Here is a 12329-nt window from a genome sequence, read left to right as displayed (position 1 = left end):
GATACGTAGAACTTCAAAGAACACGCTCTCGCTTTATAAAAAAATACGAATCAATGGAAAACATGTAAAAAATATAAGCGTACATTTATTTTAAAATCTTGTATTGTAAAAGCAGGAAAAATCTACATTTTGAAGCTGATAAAAAACATTATAATCCACAAAATAGTCGCTGTTCTGGCAAACGTTTTTTAAAACCATACATTAAGAATTACTGGTGATGACATTGTGTGAACCACTGTTCACAGTGTTCGAATTTGTTTTCCCTTGTTAAAATTAATTTGACAAGTTTAGTTTAAACGGCCACAACATTGCACCAGTTTCGTACAACTTGTGTGTCGAAGCAATGAGTCCATCTGTCTGCGCGTGGATCGTAAACTTCAACAGATTTCTCGCCGAGCCTAAAATCAATACAACTTTGTTATGTTGAGCTTAAAAATAAAAACAACGAAACTGCAATGTGGAAATTACTTTTTTTTTTAATTTCCAACGCCGAGAGTAATGTTATACGTAGATTCAAAATCACTTATGATTATGTCGGTATTTAATTTCCATAAAAACTGGTTCGTTAAACGTAGTAGTCACCATGACATAATATTAAAAAGATGTGAGTCTGTGACTCATGACTCATATCGAAGCTACTAAATTCTCATTAGGTGTAATTTATCTACAAACACTTAATCTTGAAAGTTCTCACCCAGCCACGGCGTAAATCTTTCCTTGCAAAACGCAAGCTCCGTGCCTTCTACGTTCAACGTTCATTGATGCAACCTCGCTCCAGTTTTTCGTTCTTGGGTCGTAACGTTCCACTGTGGCTTTGTTAGGAGAACCTAAACAAGCAAGAAACGTACTGGATAAAGTTATAACTGTAACAAATATAACGCCAAGCTCATAACCAAAGTTCTTAAGCCATTTTGTTCAAAGTGACTTGAGCAAAAAAATCTAAAAACCTGAAAAAAAATGACTTGGGCACTTTGGTTATGAGCGTAACGATGATATACTTGTATTAATTTAAGATAAAAAATGTCAATACATGAGTATATTCGTTATAATATTGATTTATCAGGAAAATAAAAAGTGGAAACATATATTTCCTTTTAATGAGCACACGTAGAAAATATCCTCACCGTGTAAACGTTAACGTGTACATTTTGTGACGTTGTATAGAATCGATCATTTCTCTAACACTAACAAATTAATTTTGCAGAGATCTTATTAACATGCTGCAAAGGACTCCAGCCATAATCTCGAAATAAGAACAACATCAACGTCGTAATAAAACACAGTTCGGACCAAAATAGAACTAATACCTGATGTCGTAAAAACGTTTAAATCAGAATAAGACCTAAATGGCCAGAATCATGCCAATAAAACATTTTACCTAACCCCAACCCTCACCCTAAGTGCATTTTCTAACCCCAAACAGGACCCGAAATTTCGGTGACAAAACAGCGGCGCCCTCACGACGCCGTTCAAACTAGGAAGCCCAAACGTCGACACCAAAACGGCCGATGCCAGACCGATGGCCCCGATCATCCAATTTTCTCTTCTAACAGTTTCGGGCGTTATTTTGGCGATTTAGCTTTTTGGCGATTTAGCTTTTTAGCGATTTAAATTTGGCTTCATTTCAATGAATTTAGGACGTATTTCGACGGTTCAGGTCATACTCAACTCTTGTACATTGCTTACCCCCGATTGCGTAAATGCATCCATCGAATGCAACAGCTGCTAATCCAATCCTTGCATAGTTCATTGATGGAACTTCCAACCAGCGATCGTCCTGGTATTTCTCACATGAACTGCGGTATGAGTTGTTATCACTTCCTCCAATGGAATAAGCAACATCTGGATGTGAAACAAGCAACAATGCTGCTTTATGACATAATAGGATATGTAAACAGCTAAAAGACAAATAATGACGTCACGTTGTGACAGTGATTGTGACACGACCACAAATGGACGTCTTCTGTTGGTTGTTCATTTGCAGTTAGATAAACTGCGAACAATAACCTTCGATGTGCATGAATCCCGTTTAGACTGATATAAGTCCACTGCCGACATTATGGTGGTAAAGTTTAACAGTAATCAGACTCTGGTTGTTTTTAACCAACTCCGCATCCATGGTTTCAACCAGACTCAAGATGACCTTATAATAATTTTACCATTATCCAACTAAAAAGAGCAACAAGTTTTCCAGCAAATCACGAAACCTACATAAAGATGTAAATAGAGTCAAATGGGAACATGACTAATGCCAATTCTATCACCTTTAGTTTTGTGTATCAGCATTCCTATTGCAGAGGTTCTTACCAATTTTAAACCGTACCCCTTAAACATTTTTTTGGTTCGCATGAACCACGGTGTCGGTAGGCATGACGTTTTTAGAGATGACGTCACAAATTTAATTAATGAAAGTATCAGTATATAGCCTACATTGCTTATAGGCCAAATATTTAGAATTACTCAGTATGACATAGATACAGCAGATGGTTTAGTCTTGTTTAAAATGTTTTAATTTTATTTATTCTGAAATTAATTAACATTTTTTTATTTTGACGGTTTACATTTTTTAATAATCACAGTTGTACTGCGTATTTATCTGTTTTTAGTAAAACTTAATTATAGTCTGCTGGCATTTTTAAGAGAAGGCGCCAAAGCATTTTTTCATTATATAATTTCTTTTAAAAAATCGTTTTTTTCAAGTTATACACAAATATTTAAATTAGGCTTTCATGAACCCCAGTTTAAAGAACCATTGCTCTATTGTTTGAACACGTGTTTCCCAATGTTTTTGTGTTAGCGACTTATTGAATGTTTGTTTTTAATGAGTTCTTTGTCAGGACTTCAAAATTTGGGTTATACTTTCTTTAAGGTGGTCCTAGTTAGGAAACCAACTGAAGAGATGTTTTTGACACTATTCAAGCATCTTCCTGTAAAATCTAGTATTTTGGGGGGTTCGTAGAGCTGCATCCTAGGCAGCCACGAAACCGGGATAATAATGTAAAAAAATGAACCAAACCAGACAAAGAACTGCAGTCAAGAGCAACACTTCTAGAACCGACTTAGACCTGCTTTAAATATTTTAAACCGGTTACTCGCTTAGAATAAGTTACATTATGACGCAACAGTCATCTCACCATCCAAAGCCACCATTGCATGACGTTCCCTCGCAGTTTTCATGTCACGTGACTTGGACCACGAGTTTCGTGTGACGTCATACAGCAAGCACGTGGAATCACCCTTGGTCCCAACCCGACCACCAGAGACGAGGATTGAATCTAAGAAGCGAGTGGTGGTTTTGGTCACAACAAAACTCATTCAGTTAACTTTGAGTTCGACATTAATCAAATCAGTAACTTAAATTGGCACAATTTGTTTGTAATTGTGACGTTATAATACTGATGTGTTTAACCTTAAGTAAAGGGGTGGCGGTATGTTGTTGTATTTTTATCGGACGTACATAGTTTAAACATTGCCACACTTATGCTGTGGTGGATTCACATAATCTCCATATGTTTACATTAAACCCATAAATTTACAAAACTTTAGTTAGTTCAAACGATGTCTCACCGTTGATAACAGCAGATGCGGCCCAAAACCGACCTTCGGGCATTGGAGCCACGAAATGCCAACTATCTCCAGTGATAACGTTGAGCACTTCACAACTTGCGATACCACGACCCCATCCCCCGCATGTGAAAACGCAATCCCCAACCTTCACCGAAGTTGATGCAATCCTCCCCATGTTCAGTTTCTGCTCGAAATAGTTTAAACATTTACAATGATGCTTGTATCTCGATAAATGAGCTATTTGTGAAGGCGATATTACAAAAACTTGACCTTTAACCGGGATAAATTAACTTTCAATGAACTTTTTAAGTGAAACCCTGCGTTTTGGTAGTTTAAAATGAATAATCAATTTCGAATTTTATTATTGCCCATATGGTTGGTTATAGTGTTAAAACTGTATGTATTTGCCTGTTATGACTTTTTGGGTGAGTTTACAATCGATCATTACGGTGTTTTCAGCTTTACTAACGAGACAAATAACCTTAAGTCACTCACTATAGAGGTTATCGTTTCAGCATATAACCTACAAAATGTTACCGGCATTATTGTGATGTCATTGTTGGTGACGGTCCACTTCGTGCAGTCTTGTTCTGACCCTTGACCTCCGATCTGGAGAAATTGCGTTGGATCTGAAAACAACATCGGGTTTGAAACTTGGTTGGAACAAAGTTCCCTCACGTAAGGTTAGGCTTCGTTTTGTTGAAAGTTTTGAAGAATTATTTCAATGTAAGGGAACAGCTAGAAATAACGTGGTTTGAAAATTGTAAGAGCGGTGGTTCTATAAAATTCGGGGTTACATTTGTAATTATAAAATTCGGGTTTCCCTGGTAATAGTGAATTCTAACATGTTCAAAATTTTACTCAAAATGGCGTGATGAAAGTTTAAAAGAAAATTAACTTTGTCCATAAACCGCGCTCGCAATGCGAGTTCAGTTCGCCCATGCCGAGTGCTGATTGAGACCCACTTTGTGATCTGACGAGTTCAAAAATTGTTGTTATCAGACCTACTGGACTCAATTTGTTCGATCTGCAACAAATTATATCTTAAAACCCGAAAACCCAATTGTTGCGTAAAACGCTAATACTACACACTTGGGCAACTACAAATTTATCGGACCCGCCCCCATTTTTGTAAGTGATATTATCGATTTTATCAGGGCTCAACTCACTGTACGAAGCGGCAATGTTTTTAATGTCATTCGGTCGCACGTCTTAAGCTAAAGTGAAACCAAAATCAAACGCAAAACGCCGTTTTTCGTCTTTTGTTTGTACAAGGGTCGACCGTAAACGCAGGATATTTTTTCTCTTTCCTTATTCTTTAAGGTTGGCTGATTAGCAAGTGTGCATTCGAAAATTTACAAAGCTAAGTCAAGCCTTTTTTATTTTTTTCTCGCTTAAAACGTCGAGTTAGGCGCAGCTAATGTTTCTCGCTGTTCGCTGTCTGCGCTAATATCCCATGTTGAGTAACAACGTTGAGTTTTTAACTGAAGATTCTCTTAACTTAAAACGTGGTATAACTGTGACTGTCGTGCGCGTTTTGAAGTCGCCATTTTTATATAATGATAGTTACCGCAGAATTATTCTCTATAAGCATATTCTAAGACCACGTGTTTAGTGTTCAATTACCCAACCTAGCGCTAATTGTGGCATAATAACACCCGGGAAAAACGCTCTTCGCTTATTGCAGGTGACGAAAGGTGTGATTGTTATTTAGCGTTGTCCGTAAATAGAACTTTTTGAAACTGCGCTGCTGATAGTCAGTCTCGAAACCACGTATATTGAAGTTAACGATTGCACACACATCAAGCGGTTTCGCAGTTGGCGCCTGGCAGGAGTGTCGACGACGCACGTGTTCGCTTTTGCTGGCTGCAATTGGGTGTTTCTGATTATTCTTACCCTGTTTATGACATCATTATTCATTAACGTCAGCCGGAAAGTACGGAATTCCCTAAGTCGAAAATTCGGGACGGACCCCTTTTGGGATTTCTGGATACGCCCCTGTTTAGGCAAAGCATAAAACCCGGCACTCAAGAGCTATGTAGGTTTGCCAGTTAGGATTTTTTAAAGCCAAATTTGAAAACATTAGGCTTTTTTTGAACCTCTTTGGATTTTATTTTTTCTAAGAAAAATCCAAATGAAATCTAGTTTTTTTAGGCATTTTTTGTTATATTTAAAAAATTCATAATTTTTATGTTAAAAAAAGATCAAACTAATACAAAAAGAGAAAAATTGCCCCCCCTCCCAAAAAGACAAAAATTGCCAAAAAAAATTTACAAAAACACAAAAATTGCCACAAAAAGAGAAATTTAAGTTTTATTTTAAATGTGTATTTCGACGACCTATTTTAGACACAACACAGAACATTACCTTTCGGTTGCATGTGACATTGCCACAACTAATTTTTAAATCATCAGTTATAAAGCGAGATGTAAGCACACTGACACGTTATGGGTCATCATAATATGTAATGGTGGTTAACAAAGAACAACTTTTTAGCGTAGGGACGACCAACTGCCAGTGCCATTGCTGTTTGACTATTATAAGCTACCAAAAAAACACATAATATGGAATTTCTTTTACCGAACGTGTAGCTTCACGTAGTGCAACGATTAGGAAAACTAAAACGTTTAACCATTTTACGAACTATTTAGCACTCTAGCCAGGATATTGCGCTATTCCAATGGTTCATTATTTTTTGTAACATATTAAGTTGCCTTTTATAAATCATCAGCAATAACACGTGGTTTAAGCAAATGACGCAGGGTACAACATAATATGTAATAGTTATAAAGAGGCCACAGCTTGATGGAATCTTACATTTATGTTCAACCTATACTCGAGAAATGTTTGGCCGGGAAATATTTGTTATGGACACAGCGCCTTTGACAATATGTCGGGCCTAATATTGTTGCTGCTTTCACAAGGGCCGCATCCTACTTTACTTGTGGGAAAGTATAGGTTTATGTGTCTTTGTTTTAAACAAATCTATCCCAAGGGTAATATGCATACTATGTGTCAATGTGGCAAGTTGCACTTTGACTGTAACAATATCTATATTTCGTGCAATATAAATTGGAATTTTATCCTTATTAATCCAAATAATATTTTTTTCAATTTGTTTTAAACACCTAAAAAATTGAGCTCGAACGTTTTTTTAAAAAAGTTTCCAAGAATAAAAGATTTTACAAAATATTCAGCGGTGTATTGGTGTAAATTGTCGTATAAACAATTTTTAATAGAGCTTTGTTCGTTTTAAGTAATCATTTCATTCAATGTCACGCACTTTCAGGAATTTATGTGCTTTGTATATAGCTGGACTATATAAAGGCTGTAACATACAAACGTCTACATTATAACCACATCGAGGGACTTTTTAAATTTTTGTAAGAAAAGTAGACATGTACACCCCCAGGCCCCTGGTTGTACCTTCGCATGTCCCTTGTCAAAAAAAATTTTGCGCTTTTGGCGCAACGTTTTGTTTACTAGTTCACTTAATAATAGCCTTGTTTATCGCCACAACGTGGCAAGCAAAATACATTTCTTAGACGACCACATCATTTTTAGTTTAGGGGCGCTAACAAAAACCGAAGAATTTAGGCCAAAAATGCTTGTCACCAGAAACCTGGCAATATTCTGCCAGCCTGCTTATAAACATGGATTTTTTTTACGTTGTATGCCATTTGGTACTGGGATGACGTGTTTGCTTAATTATCACACAATTCGAACAAATACTGCTACTACACGCCACGGGTCGTATCCTAAACATACTTTGATCCGCGAGAACAATTTTAGTGATTTACGCCAAAGCTCAATGGCGTCTTACTGTTACGTGTCCATTAACACTTTAAACACCTAAATCGAGCAATTGCCATAAGCCATATCTCAGAGTTCTTATTATCACTAAGTTATGTTAAAAATAGATAAATAGGATCTTAGACCAGCGCGTTCTAGCTTTCGCATAGTTAAATGTTTTATTGGTTGCATAATGTTCATTTAACATCTAATCGGCAGCGTACTACCCTATCATTGGACAAATACCAATACAACAAACTCATGTTGGTAATATGCTCGGAAATCCTAATTATTAAATAACGCTGACATCAAATTGAATGTAAGACAACATGCATGGAAGCAAATTACCTTGACTCTGTGGTTTTGATCTCCAAACATTTCCTTTTGAAGTGCTTTGATGTTTGACGTCATCACTCTTAGACGAAGCTTAACATGAAACACAATTAGTGACACAATGATAAATAGAGCGATGTTTTTTGTTTAGATTGAACTTTGTTTAATTTGTAATTATTGTCCAAGGTGCGGTAACACTTAAAAAAAAATGTAGCTTTTTCGTAACTGTAAAAATAACTGTAAAAAAAGTCTTGATGGTTAATGTGTTAGTGGTGGCTTTTCGAATAGTTTATAATACGCGGCTTTAAAAAACTTACTCTGGCCTAATGTAAAAATGTCCATTTACTGACCGTGTATCATTTTCGTTGATTTAACAAAATATTGCGCGTATTGCAGCTGTAATGTATTTTATATAGCAGGTGTACAAGCAAAAATATTTTGTGTGGCATTTACTGACCGTGTAATGTAGTGCACCTTTAAAGACGATATATGTTGAAGCAGTTTGCCTTACCGCCTCTTCATTAAACCTACCCGAGAATAAAGTGATATGTAATAGTGACGAAGAGCCCACAGCATTAAAGATTGCTTCATTTTGCTAAACCACGCAAAAGTCAGGTTGATTTCACAAATTATCGCGCGTATTGCGGGTGTAGTGTATTTATATAGCAGGTACACAACTATGCATTAGTGACTAGTCCCTTATCAATTAGAAAATCGTTTTAACCTGGGCAACGTCGGGTATTTCATCTGGTAACAACAATAAAACAAGGTATTTACCAGCTTTTTGTAATCCAATGTGCGAGTCGGTGACAGTACGTTCCTGTATGTTGGTACTTTCCAGTATGTTGGTACTTTCCTGGATGTTGGTACTTTCCTGTATGTTGGTACTTTCCTGTATGTTGGTACTTTCCTGCATGTTGGTACTTTCCTGTATGTTGGTACTTTCCTGTATGTTGGTACTTTCCTGTATGTTGGTACTTTCTTGTATGTTGATACTTTGATTGAAGTTCAGGTTTGATAGAGTCGGATGTATAACTGTTCCAGCTGGAAATGCAAGTACATAGTTGTGTTATTACATATAGTGGCTTAATACAACACTTTAGGATAAAATATGAAACATTGTGGCATATAATGTACCTACTCTGATGCCAATGTTATAAAACATCACATACGATATTGATTATGGTGACTTTGCGGCCCACTGTTGTTTGCATTTTCTTGCAATGACTCTAACATTAAACAATTTGCTCGACACTAAAATAGATAAATAGCTCAAAACTTACATGTTTCTCCCATTGTTACTGTGGGGGAATTTGGGGCTTCCCTAAATGGTGGAAGGAAACTTGATAGGCTTGTCAGTTGTTCAGTTGTTTTGTGATGCCGCCTTAGCTTCTTGGAAATTGCCCTTTTCTCTCTCTCCAATGGAGAATCATTTTTATTTACACTTTCCAAAGATTTTCCAACTATAATTTTAAACACAGAAAGCATAAAATAATTATTGTTTTTGTTACTAGACAAAATGTGAAATACCTTCTATGGCAGTTGGTCTTTTTGTTGGGTTTCCATTCCAGCATTTCTGCATCAGTTCAAGCATAAGAGAGACGATGTTTCGATCTCTGTCGTTTGTCAAAGAGGCTTTAACCTCTTCTACTTTGTTCAAGCGAGGTCTCTCACCTTTGAAAATGAGAATGGAAAGCTGGAATTCGGAAACTTGTGCTCCCTCGTAGACCCGGGTTCTGAAGATCATCTCATACAACAACATGCCGTAACTGTGAACATAATAATCAGGTTTCTGTTAGTTGCACCATTTAGAAGGTTAAAAAATAAAAAACCTGGTCAATTACATTACTATCTTACTTTTAATGTATTTAAAACTTATTTTTTATTCTTTTTTAAATTTTATTCTCTTTGAAAGAATTAATAAGTTAACATACTTTTTTTGTTTTACATTGGTAAACTGTAAGCATCTGCCTAAAAATTACCAAATTTACATCAAAATGTTTTTAAATAACTTGCCACCTGTACATATCTGAAGGAGGACCACCTCGATTGGCTTCAATTTCATCCATCAGCTCAGGAGCTGTATAACGTGCAGTGTTCTGTGTTGTTGCTGCCACATCTAATGTTGTAGAGTCCCACCCAGTAGCTTTGACCATATTTACAGAACCAAAATCCGCCAATTTTACATTTAAGCGCTTGTCGAGAAGCACATTAACTGGCTTGATATCTCCATGGTAAAAACTTTTACCATCTGGATGGTTGTGAAGGTATCTAAGAGCTGAATTAATTTGCGAGGCAATTAGGCATCGTTGATCCCAACTTATCTCCTCACTTGATTGGAGTAAACCATCAAGATTTCCACACTCAATATACTCCAGGATAATGGCAACTATATTAAAATTCCAGTTTGTGGTGCCATATATTTTTACAATATGATGATGAGTCATTCGAACCAACACATCTGCTTCTCTTTTAACGCTAAGCAAAAAAAACAAAAAGATTTTGACATTTAGGGGATTTCAGTAGCAAAAAATCAACAAATATTGTGATGAAAAAAATAACAACAAAGGCAATAAATGTTGAAAATAAACAACAGTCTTACTCATTGAGGCGTTTTTTTATAACGTCTTTTGTTCCTGTGATTGCGAAACACTTTGCCACAACTTTTCCGAGCTTTTGATGTTCACAAATTCGAACATGGGCAAAACCTCCGCAGCCAACGTAGTGAGTTTCATCTTTGCTGGTTAAAAACTCACTTGGGTCAAATACTGTAAGTTTTGAAGAGAATGACAGGTTCTGTAAATACAAATGTTGCCATGGTAATTTCCAAATCATTAATGATACCAATCAAATACTTAAAAGAGATTAAGCCGTATTAAGGTTGAGTTTGCCTACCAACCATGGCTCTTTAGAAGGGTCAGTCTTATTTAGAAAGATCACGCTTTGGGGTTGCTATGGCTAAATTCACTTATTTACAAAAAAATGTGAAAATCATTAACAATAGTTAAATTTACAAAACACATTGAGGGGCAGCAAAGATTATGAGCTGGAGGATTTAAAGCCTATTAGATATATTTTATGCAAACCAAAGCATTTTGGCATGGTGAGACATGTGACAAAGATTTAAAACCATTTTGTAAAATACAGTTGCTGCTAGACGGCAGCAAATATAATTAGGTTGGTTGCACCCTCTGTACAACAGAGGTCGTAAATGAATAAACCTTAAAGTCATATTAGGAAGCAAATCCAAACAAAATGGCTGCAATACCGAGAAACCGTCAAAAATTAGCATCCCCAATTCCTGTGAATTTAGTTAATTAGACATGTGTATATACAGGGCAGCATAAAAGCAGACCTAACAGCACAGACTGAATCGGACAAAAACAAATATATATACAAAAAGTTAAATACTGAAGAGGTTTAAAGAAATTTGGACCAAGGTGGTAAAAATTGGGTGTATTTTCACTAACAATATGCAGTAACCCAGTAGCTGTATACGTTCATGTTATTACTGTAAAAAAGGTGAATTCAAGACCAGTGCCAAAAATTGTTTAAATATAAAGTATTTTCTTGTTGCTACATAACGCGCACCACATACTCAGAATTAAAACACTTTATGTTGCACGATTTACACACAAATTCACTTTATTGTTTGGGGTCCTGTTGCATCTTAGTATTAAAGGCCTAATTTATAGAACATTTATGAAAGGGTTAACAAAGGTGTTCTAAAGGCTTCAACTTAACATTTGTTTGTGATTCAAAAGTACAGGATTATTGAAGATTTTAAACTGGTTAAAGTAAAAAAAACAAACTGTTAATACCAAAACATACCTGGTCAGCCATTTTGAAAGATTGTTTAACTTTGCATCAACTAACCACAAGCCATCTTGTTATGTCTTACATTGCTCATATAACTTTAATAAACCCCAATAATGGAGTAGAACGAAAACATGAACTTCCTCATTTTACTTCGATTCAGCATTCAGTAAAACTTTTTCTCAACTTTTTTCGCCAGCAAAAAGTACAGTATCCAAACAAATTATTATTAAAGGAAGAATGTACAAGCCGTGAAAGATCTACAAGTAAATATATAACAAATATTTGAACAAATAAGTGGCAACTGCATAGTTAGGTTATCATTTTCCTTATTAAACCAATTCATTTTGGTTTGGTCGCAAGGCTGCCACTCTAAATTTACATTTTGCCCTACCACACATGCCAGTTTTACCCTACGTTATCCCTACGCATTTGCGGGTAAATCTAGGGGCCCTACAACAACTCCATTGGCGTAAGTGGGCTAAAAACAAAATAGGAAGAGGCAATTTGCCCGGCAACCCGCTTCCATACTTAAAATTTTTATTTTTTAAAGTTATTTTATTTAATTTTCTATTTTAGAAGAATGAGCCGGTCCCCAAAGCTTGAAATTTAAAGTTCGGTAAACGGCCAGTATAGTGCCTTCTTTCTGTAGGCCTAGTATTTTCACACCAAGTTCTATAATTTAATGTTATTTGGTAAATAACTCCATTGCACGTGTCTAAACCCCTTAATTTTCTTTTTTACGAAATTTTTTTTACGAAACCCTAGTTTCCCCTACAAAGTACGCTTTTCCCCGTAGGTATTCCCTACCCCCTACTTTA

General features: G+C 36.0%; 1 protein-coding gene across 1 annotated transcript; it reads right to left on the bottom strand.

Moving 5' to 3' along the window:
• Positions 1-292: 292 nt before the first annotated feature.
• On the bottom strand, positions 293-11742 carry LOC146163129 (uncharacterized). Its single transcript, XM_083382897.1, has 13 exons — positions 11524-11742; positions 10295-10488; positions 9712-10170; positions 9223-9461; positions 8976-9155; positions 8470-8736; positions 7708-7785; positions 4105-4196; positions 3568-3751; positions 3135-3275; positions 1687-1842; positions 695-827; positions 293-398 (listed from the first exon to the last, which is right to left on the bottom strand). The coding sequence occupies exons 1-13, from the start codon at positions 11533-11535 to the stop codon at positions 293-295; spliced, it is 2241 nt and encodes a 746-aa protein (XP_083239023.1). The 5' UTR covers positions 11536-11742.
• Between the last annotated feature and the right edge of the window lie 587 nt (positions 11743-12329).

Source organism: Ascidiella aspersa, chromosome 2 (assembly GCF_963924565.1).
Source record: "Ascidiella aspersa chromosome 2, kaAscAspe10.2, whole genome shotgun sequence".
NCBI classification, from domain to species: domain Eukaryota; kingdom Metazoa; phylum Chordata; class Ascidiacea; order Phlebobranchia; family Ascidiidae; genus Ascidiella; species Ascidiella aspersa.
This window is presented reverse-complemented; position numbering and strand designations above follow the sequence as displayed.